We start from the raw sequence: 19,655 nt of genomic DNA, 5'->3' as shown, positions 1-19,655 counted from the left end.
AGACACATACATGCCGCAGACACCATCTCGCAGCATTCACTCTCACGAGTTTACACATACTAAACTCGAGCCTGCACTCCCCACGCATCAGGAACTACCAGGGACACACACATTCCCCATGCATTCCTATGGGAGGGCAGGCCAGCCATGCTACACGCACGCACTTTCACTCAGGGACCCAGGGAAAAGTGCGCAGAGACCCAAAAAAATCACTGACACAGGGTCACACATAAAGCAAAAAGTTTAGGGGTGAACCTGCCCTGCGGGCCAAGTCCAACAATTATGCTATGCTTTGTTTTGCTATGCTATCTTTTGTTATGCTATGTTTTGTTGTGTTTGGTATGCTATGTTTTGCTATGCTATTATATGTTTTGTTTTGCTATACTATGTTTTGTTGTGTTTTGTTAAGCTATGCTATGCTATGTTTTGTTGTGTTTTGTTATGCTATCTGTTGTTATGATTTGTTATGCTATGTTTTGTTATGTTATGCTATGTTTTGTTATGTTATGCTATGTTTTGTTATGTTATGCTATGTTTTGTTATGTTATGCTATGTTTTGTTTTGCTATCCTATTCTTTGTTTTGTTATGCTATGCTATGTTTAGTTTTGCTATCCTATGCTTTGTTTTGTTATGCTATGCTATGTTTTGTTATGCTATGCTATCTTTTGTTATGCTATCTTTTGTTATGCTATGCTAAGCTTTGTTTTTCTATGCTATGCTAAGCTTTGTTTTGTTATGCTATGCTATGTTGTGTTTTGTTATGCTACGCCATTTTGCTATGCTTTGCAATGCCATGTTTTGATATGTATGCTATGTTTTGTTGTGTTTTGTTAGGCTATGCTATGTTTTGGTGTGTTTTGCTATGTTTTGTTATGCTATGTTTTGTTATGTTCTGCTATGTTTTGTTCTGCTATGTTTTGCTGTGTTTTGTTATGCTATGCTTTGATATGTTATGCTTTGTTTTGTTATGCTATGTTTTGTTATGCTATGTTTTGTTGTGTTTTGCTATGATATGCTTTGTTGTGCTTTGCTATGCTATGTTTTGGTATGCTATCTTTTGTTTTGCTATCATATGCTTTGTTTTGTTATGATATGCTATGTTTTGCTATCCTATGCTTTTTTGTTATGCTATGTTGTGTTTTGTTATGCTATGCTGGTGAGGGGGTGTGAGGGGGTTTGAGGGGGTGTGAGGGTGAGGGGTGTGAGGGTGTGTGAGGGTGTGAGGGTGAGGGGGTGTGAGGGTGAAGGGGTGTGAGGGTGAGGGGGTGTGAGGGTGAGTGAGGGTGGGTGAGGGGGTGTGATGGTGAGTGAGGGTGAGTGGTGTGTGAGGGTGAGTGAGGGTGTGTGAGGGTGAGAGGGTGTGAGGGTGTGAGGGGGAGGAGGTGTGTGAGGGTGAGGGGGTGTGAGGATGAGGGTGTGTGGGGGTGTGAGGGGGTGAGGGTGAGTGAGGGTGAGAGGGTGAGTGATGGTTGTGGGGGTGAGGGTGAGTGAGGTGTCAGAGGGTGTGTGAGGGTGAAAGGGTGTGTGGGGGGGAAACCTGCATGTGGTCACACTACGGAAGGAAAAACAATATTCTAAGAGGAAATGAAGCCACTGGGATCGATATGGAATCTGTGGCTAAAACGAAGTTAAAAGGCCTCGGGCAGTGAGTCTGGCTCCTAACACTGAGGAAAATCGAGGAACACCTGGGGTCTTGGTTTTTAGGGAAGCTACCCTGCTTAAAGAGAGGGGGTTTTGTTTGTAGGCATAATTGATGCCGTGTGTGTTCACAACGTTAAGGAACATATTGCTGATTCCTAACATGTTACAGTTGAAATTGATATTATGTCGTGCTGAGAAGTGAAAAAAATAAGAAATGTGAACCAAACAGCAATCGGAAACTCCAGATGCAAAGGTAGCTCTGCTAGTTAAGCGTCGCGCTTCAAGAGCCTGGTGGGGGGGCTGGATGCGAGCGAGTGGAACGTGTGAAGCTCTCGGCATTGTAGGGACAATTCCATTTAATTTAAACAAACACTTCAACTGCATAATCCTAAATGTACGTTATTTCTCTGCCTCACACACAACCATGCTTAAAGATATACTATTATGTTGCTCTTAATATAACGCATATTGATTGTAGGGAAGTACCGACAATAACCCCATTACTGCATCTGTGACGGCAGAAGAAAGTGAAAAACAAGAGAGGACAGCAATCAGTGGGAGAGAAATGTAAATGGGCAGAGTCCCGCGAGTGCTGTGAGGCCGCCGCTATTGAAACAAACATTGGGGGCCCCTTTAAAGTGAAGCTCACGGTCTCGCGGCCGTAAAAAGTGAAAACGGGATGTAATTTGGGGGGCGGAGAAGTGAGGCCGAGCGCGCACTGCGCACGATGGGGAAGCAACAGATGCCTGTGGGAGGGAAGCTGATGGCTTTGATGTGGACTCGCTTTCCGCACAAGTGCACCACACGAACTGTATGAAATCCGCAATGGTTTCAGACCTTGGTTTGCCCTCTATACTCTCGTCTATTATCCCTTGCGGGATTAAGAGGCAAGACCTAATAAGCAGCAATTTGTCAGACGATATAGTCTAACATTTGACTTCTGTAACTCATAGCAAATGTGATAAGATGAATACAAAATCTAAATGCTTCCTTATTTATAGCCCGTTTGCGACCAAACAGAAATCGTCTGGTGACCCTCCAGTGGGCTGTGACCCACATTTTGGGAAACTTTGGTTTAGTAGGTTATTTACTCAAGGCTGCTTTCTTTGAGATTGTTTAGTGAAGACCACCGATGACTGACTAGTTTACCGCAAGCCCCCTTCCATGTCAGTGTTAGGATCATTGATGTGAGTGAAAGATCCTAACAGTCTGTAGCCACTAGAGAGATCCAGGTGTTTCCAAAGACAATGTTAAATGGCAGCCCAGTTGATAGTTGGAGGAAATATCTTCTAGACTGTAAAACGGCTTTCATCCGGTTTAAAAAACATACAGGTATAACATAAATGAGCTGAGAACTAGGTTTAAAGAAGGTCAACCATCTATCAAATATGACATCCAATAGGTTGGATTCAATGAATGGAGAACTGTAGAATAGGGTGAAATGGGGAGCATTTTTAAGTTTAAATTTTAGTACGTATGCTGTGGAATCAAAGTACTATATAGACAATACAAGGGAACCCAGGGTGCAGTAAGCTAGGGACCTTGGCTAGATACTAGTTTAACAGAGACAATGGTCCCTAGACAGAAGTTGAATCAGAACACAATAAATATAGACTAGATAGTGCTATATTTTCTTTGTCCAGCCGGACAGTTTAATTGCTAGTAATCAGAAGTATAAAAATTACAATACAATGTGGTACAAGTGGGACACCAGCCGATGTCCGACTTCCACACTAGGAAAACAGGAACAAAACAAGGTGGTAGGCAAAATAAGGTCATCTGGTTATCATAAATCATAAGCAGATAATCCAACAGAAACACATATGCATGCACACAGTCATTAATACACTATGCATTTAGTGTTTTGGGTCGACGACGTTTCGAACCATGTCTAGTAAAGGTTCATCCTCAGGACAATAAATAGTTTGCCTAAAGAAAAACAATGCAACTGTAGCCCACGAGTCAGGCAAGCAAGCTGGCGTTCTTTACTGATAGTACATGAGAACGCAAGTCTGGCGATCAGGGTATAGATAATCCCTGTCGTCAAATCTAGTATGGAAAGGTGGATACGCGATAAAGGCTGGAAAGTCCTTGTCGGTGCCGTCAGAATTTGGCGGGGTACAAGTCCACAATGGGGGTCAAAGTACTGCGTGCTGTGCTACGCGCTGCTCTAATCAAATCAAAGCTCACTATTTTCCGAACTATTTGTTTCTGTTGTGTGTGATTAATTAAAACCTTTACACGCACTGAAAGAAACATTAGTTTGCCATAGCATTAAGATACAACGTACAATACATTTTTAAGTTCTCAAATTAAAATAGGAAAAATAAAGTTCTGAGATAAAAGTGCATAAAGCCTGAGAGGCTTTACTTACATCAGCAATATATGGTGGCTCCTGGTGGACCTACTACCTGAAAGTCTAAAGATGGGGGCGGGACCTTGTAGAGTCGCACGCGCAGATACTTGCCAGTTTCCTCTGCTTTGGGATAGTGTCAGGCTGTACTCAAATCCGTCCAAATGATTACAAAAGTGAGCCCACCACTGAGCTGATGCAATACTGCAGTTTTATTTACATTTTCTGGGCACCGCCTCACCCTTAAAAATGTGCACAAAGGGCAGATATAAGTCCACAAATCAAGAATCCGCCTATTGAGTTTTCTCCGGCACAAACGGGAAAAATATCCCCTTTTTGTAGGGGAAATAGCCCAATCTGGCTACACCTCTTTGCCCGTGTCCTCGTGCCAGGCGGAGCCTTAGTCAGATGCACGTGCACTGCTTGATGCATCACAGCCTCCTCATTTGTGTCTATTTCTTGGCAAAGTGGAATGTGCTCTCCACTTCCGGACCCCAGATAAGTCACAGATCAAAGAGTGTCTGTTCACATCCACGCTTACCTCCTGCTTGGAAGGGACTAGAGAACCATTTACTTTCACTCGAGATTCAATAATAACACCTCGTCCGGTTTTATGCCGGGGTCACACATAGCAGCGCCTGCTGTGCAAGAGGCGCGTCACCAGTGTTCACATTGATAATTGCTATCGTTGCAGTGTATTGTTTACTTTGGAATCAGGACAAGTGGGTCTAAGCCCGGCTTCACCGCGTTTACACGCTGTGTTGTCTTAGTCCAATCTTTATTATTGCTTGCGCTTTTATAACTGACAGAGCTTTGAAACAATTGGGAAGTATACCTGTTCCTCGCAGCATTTTCTAATGTTAGCCCTGTGTGAGAAGGGGCGGCGGAAGAGGTGTGCAGTACAGCATGTATGTATTTACTGCAGTATAAAGCGTATTGCCCCTGCGAGTCCAGCCAATGACTGTACCAGCAGAGCTACTAACATCACACTGCTACAAGTGCAACTAGTCAGGCCACTCCAGATACCCAAAGCTGCTAGAATGGCTTGAGCAGAGTTATTAGTCGTTTCTAATGTATATCATATTAATAATACACATTTCTTCTCATGTCTAAATTAGACTAACTGTGTGGCAGACAGTCATAAGTGTCGATGTTGACATTTCTGCCGAACGCCGAAAACCACAGTCTCAAATTAAGCACAGGCAGCCGCTGAACAAGCGTCCCTCAACAGATAAAACAGGCAAAGCACACTTTCCTTTCACAAGCAGAAATTTACAGTGAAGAGACACCAGAAAGTCACTCGAGTTGAGCACACAGAACAGCTACATAACCGGCGCTAGAACTGAAACAGTACACTCATTAGATGAGCAAGCTTCTGTCACCTAGGGTCGGTAAAGAACTGACAGCAGCAGTGCAAGAGTATCAAACACACAATAGGAACAGCACAGCCATTCACCTTCCGTTGCACACACAAAAGAGGCACAGCCTAAGTACAGCAGTGACGTATGCACATTTACAGAACGTGTACACCTCGCAGTCACAATAGACCTCATGCTCCATTCACTTCAGCAGCCACGGCAGTATTATATAGGGGAACTCGACCCAAAGGTATTGGAGCTATATGTGAGCTGGGGGAGGGAGAGGACGCCATATTTAGATATGGGCTCTTAAGGCAGAGGCCGCCATTGGTATCCACACGTAAACAACGCATCCAATTCAAAACATGTGCTGTGGGCCTTTCTTTTGAGAGACACCAAATGAAGTGCCAAACAGCGCTTAGCGCACAAAACATGTGTGAGGGCGTTATATCGATGATACAATGCATTGCAACACACTCTAAGCAGGAGAGGGGTAGCGACTCTGGAACACAGACTGTAACTTCCAACTTGCTGAGTGACCAATTCATGCTTTTATTTAAAACAAGCATTTGCAATGCAATAGGTCCCGAATTTATGCAAGTTTGAGCTATTGACCTTGCAAATAACAATGCCTTTTATTTTTGATTTCATTTTTAAAACATAAATAAAGGGCTTTGTCATTTACAATGCCAATAGTTTAAATTTGCATAAATGCGAGACCTATTGCATTGCAAATGCTGGTTAAATCTGAGCTGCAGAATCAAAGGACAATGGAAAGTATTTCATGACTGTACTAAGCTTCTGAAATGTAGAGCAGTGTTCAATTTCAGAAGAAAAATGGAAACTCTTTTTTAAGGTTAGTCCCTAGAGGTATTTATGTATATCGTTGTTTAACAAAATATAAAAATGTAGGGAAAAAAAACATAAAATAGAAAATTCTCCTGGGCTGGTTGCTCTGTGGAAAAATACATCCAATGTAGGGACCCGTGTTTGACTTAATGGAACCTTGTTCAAATCCTGGCCGATCCACCCACTCAGCCTTTTATCTTCTGAGGTGTAAAAGACAAGTGACATAGAGTCGGGAAACAATAAATATCAGTTATTCAGCAGTGTGGTGCTTTGGGGCGAAAATACACTTTCTAAATACACGTTCTGTTTGGCTCATCCAACGTGTGTGTCACTTTGTATTATGCTTGTAGAGCGTCTTTCTGGTGGCACATATGAACACTTGTAAATCATGTCGTCCAAAGCTCCCAGTGATATTGTAGGGTAAATTATGAAAAATTATCTGTACTGTGAGAAGGTGCTGGCTGCCACAAACAATTCTCTGTAATTTATACCTATATACACTGCTTGGTCTGGACCGATTGTGACATTCTGGTATTCATCTCTTCTGCACACATCATGATCGCCCTCTTATCCCTAGATGACGTACTTCTCAAGAGGCACACCCATCAAAAATGTAGGGCAAAGCTTTCCCCATGGTACTCTCCGAAGTTACGGGAACTCAAACAACACTGCAAAAGGTTAGAGAGGAAATGGAGACCTAACTATGCAGATTCTAGCAAATCTGAATATAGGGAGGCCATAAGAACCTATAAAAGGCGAAATCAAAGCCGCCTTTTACGAGGAAAAAACTAATGCAGCCTCTTATTCTTCTAAGGAAATCTTTCGGAGTGCCAAAACCCTTTCAAAACTACCCCAGAAACAACTAATCCTGGACGATGCCCTGTCCTGCTGTAACAACTTAGCGGAATTCTTCCACCAGAAAATACAAAATATATACTTAACCTTTTCTCCCACTCAGTCCCAACTAACTCTTGCCCCTAACACTGTCTCAGGATATGGAACTCGAGCTACATTGGAGCTCCTCCCCCTTTGGACTTTGTAACTTTAGACCCTATCATGCATCGGTTGAAAACGTGCTTCCCCTCAGACCCTGCGCCCCCGTGCCTTGTTCCCAGTCATAGCAAACATCCTAGCAACATTCCTTGACCTGCTTAACACCTCCATTTCCTCTGGAGTGGTGCCTCCGGCATGGAATTGCGCTATGGTAAAGGCTCTCTTAAAGAAACCAAGACTTGACCAGATAACTTGGGCAACTATCACCCTATCTCCCTCCTTCCTTGGTTGAGTAAGATTTTGGAAAAGCACATCAACCCAGTTCTGGTAGAGTTTTTAGAAACCAACAATCTAAACTTCATCCTTCACAGAACGGCTTCCGTCCCCAACATGGGACCGAAACCGCCCTCCTTGCAGTAAAGGAGGAGGCTAGGAGGATCTTGGATCAAGGGGGTTCTGCAGCAGTCATTCTTTATGACCTCAGTCCCTCATTTGAAACTAAACGACGACACACTGATTCTTAGACTTGGGAACATGGGAGTATCGGGCAGTGCCATCGCCTGGATACAATCCTTCCTAGGTGAACGGTCTTTCCGTAAATAAAATCGTAAATCCGGTATTTGTAAAGCGCAAACTCCTCACCCTTACGGGTTTCAAGGCCCTGGGGGCCGTCGTGGAAATTAAGTGAGCTGTTGCTCAGAGCCACATGGTGCTGAGCTGCTCCGGAGCCGGGGATCAAACCGCAAGACCTGTGATCTGAAGTCAGCTGCCCTGGCCGCTGCACCACACCTCTCCATTGGCAGTGAAGGAGATGTTGTTTCCAAATGTATGCTCCTCAGCTGTGGTGTGCCTCAGGGCTCCTCCCTGAGCCCCACACTGTTTAATATCTACGTGTCCTCTGGCAGAGATTGTCCGTCCATTTGGCATAAAAATCATTACCTACGATGATGACACTGAGCTCGTGGTGGCATTAAACGACCCAGAGAAGTCACCAAGCGACCTAGGAAGTTGCCTAGAGGAGGTAGCCAAATGGAAGGAACTCCTGCCTAAAGCTTAATGGGGACAAAACCGAGCTTATGCTTCTCGGGAACTCTCCTTCTTTTAACTTGGAGCTACTCTCGCCGAAATGCCTTGGCCTTGCTCCAATCCACAAAGACCAGATTAAAATCTTCGGCATCTGGGTGGACCGCTCCCTTAGTTTTAGCTACCGAGCGGCAAAACGTTCAGCCCCCATTCTAGGGCCTGCTGAGAATGTGACGCAAAATACTCCCCCCTTCTCCCATTTCAGGCAAAAAAAAATCATGGTCCAGGATCTTATTCTATCCCGCCTGGATATGGGAACGCCCTGTATCTAGGAGCCTTTCAATCCACCACACGCAAGCTCCAGATTGTTCAAAACTGTGCAGCTCACATGCTCCTCCAGACCCCTCATCGACCATCTGCAATTCCAGCACTGAGCAGCCATCACTGGCTGCCGGTCAGGGAAAGAATCCAATTCAAAGCCATGTGTACTGCGCGTAGGGCCCTCTGGTGCAATGGCCCAGCAGTCAGCCAATCCCTGATAACTTCCCTACCAACCAACTAGAATCCTCCGCTCAGCGTCCTCTTCCTTCGCCCTACTCCCTGGAATAAAGAGAGCTAAATGTGGCGGATGCTCCTTTTCCTATAACTCTGCCAAGCTATGGAATGCTCCCCCCCCACACACATACGAACGGAGCCCAATCTCCTACCCTTTCTCAAACACTTAAAACACTGCTTTTCAGCAAATGCTTCTAAACTGCTGAGTTTCTCCCTTTTTGTCCGCATTCGTCTGAAGCGCTGGGATGCTTCAGGGTAGCTATCGCGTTATATGTTTTTTCATTTCATTAATTTCAGATGCTGATGGTGACATTTAAAGGATTGTGAGTGTGTGAGAAATGTATGAATTTGGACATGGCCACGGTTACATTTATCCCATCCTTGCATCCTGCGGAGCTTCCTTGCATGCCATGGGAGAGGATGGATGGATATTGTTGGATGGGATTTGTATGGGAGCTATAAACCCATTTTGGTAGCCATTGACCACTTCTCAAAATGACCTGAGATCAAAATAGTAAGGAAAGCAGATGCAGAGGAGGAGGTAAAGTTTTTAGAAGAAATTATTTGTAGAGAAGGGTTGCCCAAAGTCTGTGTAAATGATAATGGAGTATACTTTTTCTGATATTTCCAAAAACCTATTGACCACTGAAGCACAAAACCACTGCCCTTTATCATCCCAAATGAAATTGTAGAGTGGAATGTTTCAATAGGGTGATTAAAGGCATCATTGAATTGGCAAACAGCAATCACTTAAATTGTGAGGAGGAATTGTTTAAAACAGTAGGAGCCCATTGGAATACTCAAAATAACTCTACAGCACATATACTTTTTGAATTAATGCAGGAGAAAACCCTTTGCACCAAAGACAACATGGGTTGGTTACGTAGGACTGGAAAGGAGGATTGGTCATCCATGGTGGTAGGAGAATGGATGAAAATGAACCAAGTGAAGTATAAACATAAATATGATTCTTTACATGGTGTGACTAAAGTCGACTTCAAGGTTGGAGATTTTTTGAAAGTGATAAAAGGAAGACTGGTCAGGAAAGGTGAGAGCAGGTTTTCTGATCCCTTACGAGTTAAAAAAAATGTATGCCCCTCAGCATTGTTGAGTGAAGGTAAGCACCGGCATGCTACAAGATTGTCATTTTAGAAGCATGACGGTATTAACAGTGGCTACGTAAGGAAGAAGGATCTCAATTTAAGGCAAGATGATATGATTGGGTCTGATATTAGTAGGAGAGAGGAAATTCAGGATCCAGGAGAATCATGTAATGATACCCAGCGAAACCCAGGATGAGGAAATTTGTGCAACAGATTCTAGGGAAACTCGGAGAGAGGACATTCATACTACAGAGCGTCTGATACCCAGTTTAGGAAGACCAATTGTGAAGCCTGGACGCTTTGACTTTGTAGCTATTGTGTACTGACGGGCATTTAGAGTTTTGTACCTAGTCTTTTCAATGTACTCATTTTCCGGTACTATTGAGGGGATATTCTGTCCGCGGTTCTTTTTAGTCTTTCAGATGTCCCATCCTATTTAAACTTGCATATATTACATTTATTGTTTTGCATAGTTTATTTAAACAAATTCTTCTGGTATTAAAAAGCTGTTTCTTGTTTTATTTAAGCTTGCATAATTCATTTGCTATATTTCCAAAGGTTAGCATTTTTGTTTTAAATAAAAGGAAGATTTTTTGTGTTTATGGCATGAGGATTGAAGGTTGTTATGGAAACATGTTATTCCTAGAATGCTCATTAGCAGGAATGTAGGGTGAAGGGTAGATAGGGTTGAAGAAGGACGATGTGTAGCTGATGCCAGGGTTTGAGGGTTGGGATAAAGAATATAAATGTACCACTGTGTGTGGGTTCTTAACTTAACAGCTTCTACTTGCACCCCTTTGCTGCTTGTTGTGTTGCACCAGAGCCCATGTGTTTGAGAGGTACCACACAGGGGCCCAATGTGTTTCCTAAAATGTACTCAGCCAATCCATGAAAGGCAAAATTTCAAGGTGCATGATTACAGTTTTGATAACATGAACTGAAGAGAGGAGCCTGTAATGAATGTAGGGTGGCTAACTATTCTGCATGTTACAATCATGATCTGCAATGGTAGCTTCTGTCCTGCTGCCTGCACAGAGTTGTGCAGGATGCGCAAAGATCTGCATTTTGGTTCCCCACTTCTTATTAACTCTGATTCCTCCTAAATCAAATGGTTTGTTAAGTAGGCTCAAGAATGCAGCACACAACTGCTTGCTGCAAAGTAGATGCATATATCATCATGTTGCATTTTGGTGAATAGACCATGTGATTGGAAACTTCACACCTCAATTGGGAATATTAATTTAATTTTGTAAATGTGTTCATTTTGTTAATCACCAAATGCTGCTTTGGGGACATTCTAGGCTTTAATTGATGCCTATTTTGTACTGTGTAGAATACAACCTTGAGTGATGATTTTCATATTCATAGTTATTTTTGTTGTAAGGTGGGAACTTGCAGCTTTAAAATACACATTTCAATATTCGAAAATCCTCAATGCGCAGAAAGGACTGCATACTAGCACTGTGAGGCAAAATATCAAACTCCGTTCCTCCATACTGAGCGGATCAAGTGCTTATGGGTCTCAATTCAAGATGATTGCAGCATTACAGGGAATTCTTTCCCTGCTCTGGTAGACCATAGCTTGAAGTGGGTGCTCCACCAGATCCAGACGTGTTGACTCTGCACTCTGATCCATCGGCTTATTACAGTGCAGATGACCATTGAAATAATTTCTGTACACCCCAATTGGCCCATCTCCAAGCAGGACAAAGGAATCCCAAGGCAAAAAAGTCCAGATGTTGGCTGGGCCATAAGGGAATGAGGCTTCATTTTTGCTGCAGCAAAGATTTCCTTTTGCTTCATGTGAAGAGGAATGTCATTCTAGAAGTTAGTTGAAATGGGGCTAATTAATCACATGTAACGTAGTGTCTGTTCATCTATCTTGAGGCATATTGAATGTCTAATAGCCTCTTTGTCCTTCAAATCTTTATAGTGTTTTCAAGGTTTTAGTACGATTGACTTGTGCATGCAGTCAGTTCCTGTTTGTGTTTTCATGTAAATTAATACAACTTAGCTATGTTTATTGTATTCCCACAAAATTGAGCTTTTTTCCTCTCTATCTAACAGGTGCCTGACAGACAGCAAGAGAGAAGTTGACTTTAGTTTTAAACGCTAGATGGACTTGCCATAAAGAAAGTGGTGATGGTGTAGTCCGGAGGAACATCTTCCCATGCCAGAAATATTCCCAAGAAAATTCCTTCTTCACTTTCACATTATAAAGATGCATTGCCTTTATCCAGTTATGTATATCTGTTGGAACAGGTAAAAGTGGGCGTTTTATGCAGACTTTAAGGAATTAAATTAGCAAATTTTTCCTTCTATCTTATATGCAACAAATGTGAGGACTCGCTGAAAATGGAGCAACATCTAGTAGTGCGTTTGAGAACTAGCGCTGATGAGCAACCATATAAATGTACTGAATGTGATAAGGCCTTTAAGACAAAACGGAGTTTAAAACAGCATCAGGTAACCCACACTGATGAAAGACCATACCGATGTACCGAATGTCAAAAAGCATTCAAATTAAAATGTGTACTTATGGTACATCAGCAAATCCATTCTGGGGTGAAACCATATACATGTACTGAATGTGGCAAGGAATTTAGAACAAAGGACAATCTAACGGTGCATCAGAGAACCCACACAGATGAACGACCACACATTTGTACCGAGTGTGACCAGTCCTTTAAAACAGAAATGAATCTAATACAGCATCAAAGAACCCACTCTGCGGAGAGACCATTTAAATGTATTGAATGTGGCAAGGCCTTTAGAACAAAACGAAGTTTGAAACTGCATCAGATATCTCACACTGATGAAAAACCATACAAATGTACTGAATGTCTAAAGGCTTTCAAATTAAAAAGTGTGCTTACAGTACATCAGAAAACCCACTCTGATGTGAAACCATATCCATGTACTGAATGTGCAAAGGCATTTAGAACAAAGGACCATCTAATGGTGCATCAGAGAACCCACACCAATGAAAGACCATACCAATGTACCGAATGTCAAAAAGCATTCAAATTAAAATGTGTGCTTATGTTACATCAGCAAATCCACTCTGGGGTGAAACCATATCCATGTACTGAATGTACCAAGGCATTTAGAACAAGGGCTCGTCTAATGCTGCATCAGAAAACCCACACGGATAAAAAAATGTATGTTTGTACCAAGTGTGACCAGTTCTTTAAAACAGAAATGATTCTAATGCAGCATCTATGTACCGCCTCTGCAGAGAGACCATTTAAATGTACTAAATGTGGCAAGGCCTTTAGGACAAAACTAAGTTTAAAGCTGCATCAAATAACCCATTCTGATGAAAGACCATACCAGTGTACCGAATGTCAAAAAGCGTTCAAATTAAAACGTGCACTTACGGTACATCAAGAAATCCACTCTGGGGTGAAACCGTATACATGTACTGAATGTGCCAAGACATTTAGACTAAAGTCTCATCTAATGGCGCATCAGGTAACCCACACAGATGAAAAACCCCATGGTTGTACCAAGTGTGAAAAGTTCTTTAAAACAGAAATAGCTCTAATGCTGCATCAACGTATCCACTCTGTGGAGAGACCATTTAAATGTACTGAATGTGACAAGGCTTTTGCGCTAAAATCAGCCCTAACAGCACATCGGCGAATCCACAGTGGTGAAAAACCATATAAATGTACACAATGTGACAAAACCTTTGGAACAACAAGAGAGCTAATGCTACATGAGAGTATCCACTTTGAGGACAGACCATATGAATGTGGTGAATGTGAAAAGGCTTTCAAGACAAAGCAAGCACTACTAAAACACCAGAGAAGCCATACTGGTGAAAAACCTCATCAATGTACAGAATGTGATATGGCTTTTAAGACAAAAAAATGCCTAAGTGTACACCAGAGAATCCACAGCGGGGAAAAACCATATAATTGTTCTGAATGTGGCATGGCTTTCAGGACAAATGGGGCAGTAATGGTACATCGAAAATGCCACTTTGAAGAAAGGCCATTTAAATGTACAGAATGTAACAAGTCGTTCAAAATAAAACAATGTCTAATGCTACACCAAAGAACCCACACTGAGGAAAAACCTTATAAATGTACTGAATGTGACAAGGCTTTTCGGTCAAACCAGCACCTAATAAGACATCGTGCAACCCACTCCATGGAAAGACCATATGAATGTACTGAATGTAACAAGACTTTTAAGATGAAACCATTGCTGATGCTACATCAGAGAATTCACACTGGTGAAAAACCACATAAATGTGGCAAGTGTGATCAGGGTTTTATATCGAAGGTGCAGTTAAAGCTACATCACAGAGATCACACTGGTGAAAAACCATTTAAGTGTATGGTGTGTAATAGGGATTTCAAGACAAAAGGAAGCCTAGTGAGTCATCAGAGAATACACACAGGTGAAAAACCATACAATTGTACTACATGTGATAAGGCTTTTAGAACTGGAAGTGCATTGAGACAGCATGAAAGAATCCACTCCGATAAAAGACCCTATAAATGTATTGAGTGTGGGAAAGCTTTTAAAAAAAATGCAGTACTAACATTGCACATGAAAATTCACACTGGGTAAAGATCCTATACATGCATGGAATGTGACATAGTTTTCAAGAAAAAAAATTACTAGAGAAACATCTTGTAACACAGTGCGTTAAAAACATTATAAATGTATTAAATATGGCCGGGCAATCATATCTAAAGGAGAATTAATGCTACTTCAGTTAACCCCTTCCATGCAGCCGCGATTCTTCTCCTGTGCTGGACATTCCAAGCGCGGGTGTGGTCATGACGGCCCCCAGCCGTCATCAGCACACGAGCACTGTAGTGCATGACGGCTGGGGGCCGTCATCAGCATGCAAGGGGTTAATGCATTCTGGTACATCATGAATGAGTAACCATTTTCTATAAGGTGGTCTTATGGACCACAGTGATTTGTCTGCTACTTGGTATTGGTAAACCTAAACAGGTGCCAGACACAATAAGACACATTACGGAAAGGCCTTTAATCCAAGGAAAAACTGTCAATAGAAGCATTAAGCACCCACTAACCGGTTAAAAAACTGAGCTCCAGAAAATAAATGTTTACTCTAAGAGCACATGATATTTACACACTTTTCAGCAATCACGTGTTGATCAGAAATGCTCATATTCGTGTCATGCCGTATAAACTACATTCAGTTTCAAAGACATTTTATTCCTGCCCAAGCCAGGGGTTTCACACACACACGCAGAAAGAAATATGTAGATCAACTAAAATCCAGGTTCTCTATAGAAAGGAGTAGATTCTCACACTCGATAATGTCCTTATGACAAAATGCTATTCTACAGTTAGACACAATAGTGTATTTGTTTCTCAACCATTGGAAAATATGTAAGCATTATAACTCTTACGTAACAGACAGGCATTTAAGATCATGACCTAGTCATAATAACAACAAGAAGTGACAGTCATAACGGGCACCCATTCCTAGGCAATAAAAATACGTTTTCCACAAAACTAGACGCAGCTGTAAACGAGAATCACACAGATACTAGGGGCCCGATTCACAGAACTAACTTAAGACAAAATCATAAACTTACTACTTTTGGTATTCACAGAAGTTAGGATTTTGTCTTAAGTTTGTCTTAAGACAGACTTAAGACAGACTTAAGTTAGGATTTTGTCCTAAGTCTGTCTTAAGTCTGTCTTAAGACAAACTTAAGACAAAATCCTAACTTCTGTGAATACCAAAAGTAGTAAGTTTAGGATTTTGTCTTAAGTTAGTTCTGTGAATCGGGCCCGGAGATTCTAACACAAATAGCTGATGGGTGGTGTGTTTGAACAAATCCCAGCCACTTGTAATTAATTGGGTCGCATTAGAGTTCATCAATTTTTTTTGTTCCACTATGCCACTCTAGAAAGGGGAGCAAGGAACACTAGAGCGAGACCGTGGGTTAAAAAAAACAATGGTTTGGAAGGTTAACCTGCATGATCACCAGTATCTGAGATCAATTGAAACATTTCTTTCTTCACTTTTTTACAGTATGATCAGGGCCAATGGAATTATGAGATTGTGCGGCTGCAGCACTTTTCACATTTTTGTAGAGTCGCATCCCATAGTTTAAAAAATACAATACTGATTTATTATAGAACCTGCCTTCTTAGATTAGACTAGTTATTTCAAGTGACGTCTTGCTGCGTTCCTACCTAGAAATTTCAGCTAAATAAATGCCATCTTTGATAGAGTAGTACACATGGAAAGTAATCAATCAATCAATCAATCAAGCATTTGTAGAGCGTGCTACTCACCTGTGAGGGTCTCAAGGCGCTAGAGGGGGTGGGGAATGAAGCAGCTACTGGTCGAACAGCCAGGCCTTGAGGAGTCTCCTGAAGGTCGTCAGGTCTTGGGTCTTGGGTCTGTCACAGGTGGATGGGGAGGGTGTTCCATGTCTTGGCGGTGAGGTGGGAGAATGATATGCCGCCTGTGGTCGTTCTGTGTTTGACCAGGCTTTCAGTAGAAAGTAATTGCTTACACTGTACTATAGAATACGAATAGACAAGCAATTTTTCAATTCACAGATTTTAGAAAGCGAAAGAGTTCTGGAGATCAGACCAAGACATTTGGTGCTTAGAGTGTGACAACAAATCTCTTGGAGATTGGACCAATCAATCAGCGGCATACAATCCTTCAGAAACATTCAGTAAAACTGCATTGTAGGCAGAAAATTGCAGCGGTTGACAGGGGCTCAAATCTGTGAATGCTTCAGACACTTTTTATTTCCTTTCTGATTTTTGTTAGTTTGCAGGAGAAATGAGCAGGGCACACTTTTTTTTTGGACATGCACAAATGTTCACTTTTGTATTCACTTCTCTTTTAAGTAGTTCATATATATAATATATGTATGTATATATATTATCAAGGTTGAAGTTTATTACACCTTTTAGGTTTGTTTATCACCAGTTCATCACCAATGTGTTTGTAGGTTTTTCACTTATTTTGAAATTGTTAACATACGTTTTCTCTTATTTCATTAAATTACTATATTACTATATTACTTTTTCAGGTCTTTTCTCCCAAAAATGTCAGTGTGAGAAATTGGGTTGTTGGTTGAAGGTGGTGTGAGTATTGTTTTTTCAAACATCAGCCACAATCCTCGTCCGGGTGAAAAAAGTCACTAAATTAACGTGTGCTTAACCCTCTGGTAGCTTGGCACAAAAGCTGTCAGGCTTCATTTAGAGGCATGTGTTAAGTATTTATGCAAAACTCAAACAGTAATAAAGTGAAAATACAACACAAGAAAAATCCCACTCCAGCGGAACAACAGTTCTCCCATGGTTTTCGGACCTCCAAACATGGGGTCTCCCCTAGATGGCACTTCAATTGATGCTGAAAGCCTCACATATGAGTTACCCTTGCCTCACCTCAGGCGGAATATTCCTAGGTGAGGTGAGGGGAACCCATGTGTGCAGCTTTCAGCACCTATATGAGTGTCATCTTGTGGTAAATTACCCCAAATCTTCAATGCAGTAAATTTCAAATTGTGGTCTACAGATGCTGAGTGATCGACCCTGTGTTTAGAGGATTAAAGAATGCAATAGAATTGGGTACTAAATACGGGGAGCATTGGCCTGAATCGTTGGCATACCAATCTTAACTGTTGGTAGTGGGAACTGAAGGCTATACCGTTACTGGATGGTTGTGACTATTCAAATGAATGTGCCCTGAAGAAGTCCATAGATATAGACTAAACGCGTTGGCTGACTCCGCTGTAACGTGTGATACGTTTGAAACAGAAAATTAAATGTAGAATTGCAATATTTAGAACTTGAAGTTGGGATTGTTTTCTTCAGGGTAATATTTATTGTGTTGCACCTCTACCTCGGATTGGATTATGTCTTTGACCAAAAGGTTGCATCCTGGCAGCAGGTGCTTGTAGTGAGTGCACGCAGACAGAGGTTAAATTACCGACACAAACACAGGATAGGTGCGGTTGCTCATGGTCCGATGCCTTGCTTCTTTGGTATATGTGACTAAATTGGATCCTCACTTGCTGAGTTACATTGGCTCCCAGTGAAGCAGAGGATCTCGTTTAAGGCATCACGGTACCGTTATAAAGCTTTGACAAACAGTGGCCTTCAGTGCATACAGCCTTTCATTCAACCCTATACTCCTGAGGAATCTCAGATCCATAGAGGCGAGTAGGGTCTGTATTCCGAAAGTGAGAGGAGTGCACCTTGGTGCAGCTCTTTAAGTTCGAAACTTTGGAAATTGCTGCCTGTGTCTCTTCGACGGGCCCCTTTTCACAGAGAGATTGAAAACTTGGCTGTTAAGAAAGAACTGATCCGTTACTTTGACGAGGGTGTAGCACATGCAAGCCTGGATTGCAGCGCTGGGACATTTCACCCCGAAGTAGCTATCTGTCCAGGACTGCAGATAAAGTATTTCTGTTGATTATTAGGTGCTGCTGTTGAGAACCCGAAACGACCAGCTCATATTTAGCTCTGCAGTCTACCTATGTTTAAAACACCACTATCTATACTACTATTATAAAGAAAGAACTTTGAGGCTTTGAGGCGGGTAAACTCGGGAACCACAGCGCCAATCCACACACCTGATACATCGTTGTAATCCTCAGGGTGTGCAGATGGACATAGGCTATATAAATAAAAAATAAATACGTTATTTAAAAAATATAAGTAAAAAAAAAGTAGTCCCTTCAAAGTAGCGCCGGCCGCGACGTGCGTGCTTACATCAGGAGCGGCGTACACGAGCGCGACAACCGGCGGAGATCAGCGCGGGGAGGAGCGGTGGAGAACAGCGCGGGGAGGAGCAGTGACGAGGAGAGTCGGGGATCAGCGCGGGGAGGAGCAGTGACAAGCGGAGGAGCAGCGGACATGAGCGGGGACAGGTGGTGAGGATCGGCGGATAGGCAGTGAGGAGCGGCGGCGGATGAGGTAGGGCGCCAAGTAAGCTGCACAACGTCAGGGCGGGCGGGGGCCCTAAGCCGGGATTGCTCCCGGACAACGTCGGGACGGGCTGCTAGTATAATATAAAGCACAGTAACCTACAATCACGATTGGTTTCACTATTAAAACACGGGAACCTAGATTATATCTTTGTTCCACTAATTTATAATCTATGCAGTTCCTGTTTTTCGTATTTCATTTATATGCTAAATATGGCTTGAAAGTGCCCGCAAATGTTTTTTCTAAATCTGTGCCTTTTAACTGTATTGTAGTGCATTTTATTCTGTGCTTTTCGTTTTTATATATACACACAGATAACTTTCTCTTTTACTTCTGTTTTTATTACATTCTGCGCAATCGCCTTCTGAAGCACTTTTAGTTAACCCCTTCGCTGCTAGGCCTTTTCCCCTCCTGTGCTAAGCCTTTTTTTGGCGATTTGGGCTAGTGCGTGCTTAGGCCCCTGTAACTTTTTGACCACATAAGGTATCCACGCCAAATTTGCGTCCTTTTCTTCCAACATCATGTGGATTCTAAAGGTACCCAAGGTTTGTGGAATCCCTTGGAGGGGTCCCAGAAATTAACCAAAATATAGTGACATTTTTGTTTTTTTCAGAAAAATGGGAAAAACGGGCTGCAAATGAAAGCCTCTGGGTTTTTCCCTGCAAATGGTATCAAAAAAGGGGTTGTGGGGCTGAAATCTCCATTTTCTCAGCTTTTAGGGAATGACAGTCTTTTGTCAGAGAACCAACATTTTTCACACAGTTTTGGCATTTTTCTGGGACATAGCCTATTTTTGCTATTTTTGGGTTTCGCCTGCCGAA

At 42.2% G+C, this 19,655-nt stretch overlaps 1 protein-coding gene across 1 annotated transcript in view; it reads left to right on the top strand.

The window, feature by feature from the left end:
- The window catches only part of LOC144762161 (uncharacterized), a 45,820-nt gene extending 31,227 nt beyond the window's left edge, over positions 1-14,593 (top strand). The window contains exon 2 of the mRNA XM_078647321.1: positions 11,944-14,593. Coding sequence (XP_078503447.1) covers positions 12,232-14,460 — 2,229 coding nt within the window. The 5' untranslated portion in view covers positions 11,944-12,231 and the 3' untranslated portion in view covers positions 14,461-14,593. The remainder of the gene's footprint in view (positions 1-11,943) is intronic.
- Positions 14,594-19,655: the final 5,062 nt, after the last annotated feature.

This window comes from Lissotriton helveticus, chromosome 6, assembly GCF_964261635.1.
Source record: "Lissotriton helveticus chromosome 6, aLisHel1.1, whole genome shotgun sequence".
NCBI lineage: Eukaryota > Metazoa > Chordata > Amphibia > Caudata > Salamandridae > Lissotriton > Lissotriton helveticus.
This window is presented reverse-complemented; position numbering and strand designations above follow the sequence as displayed.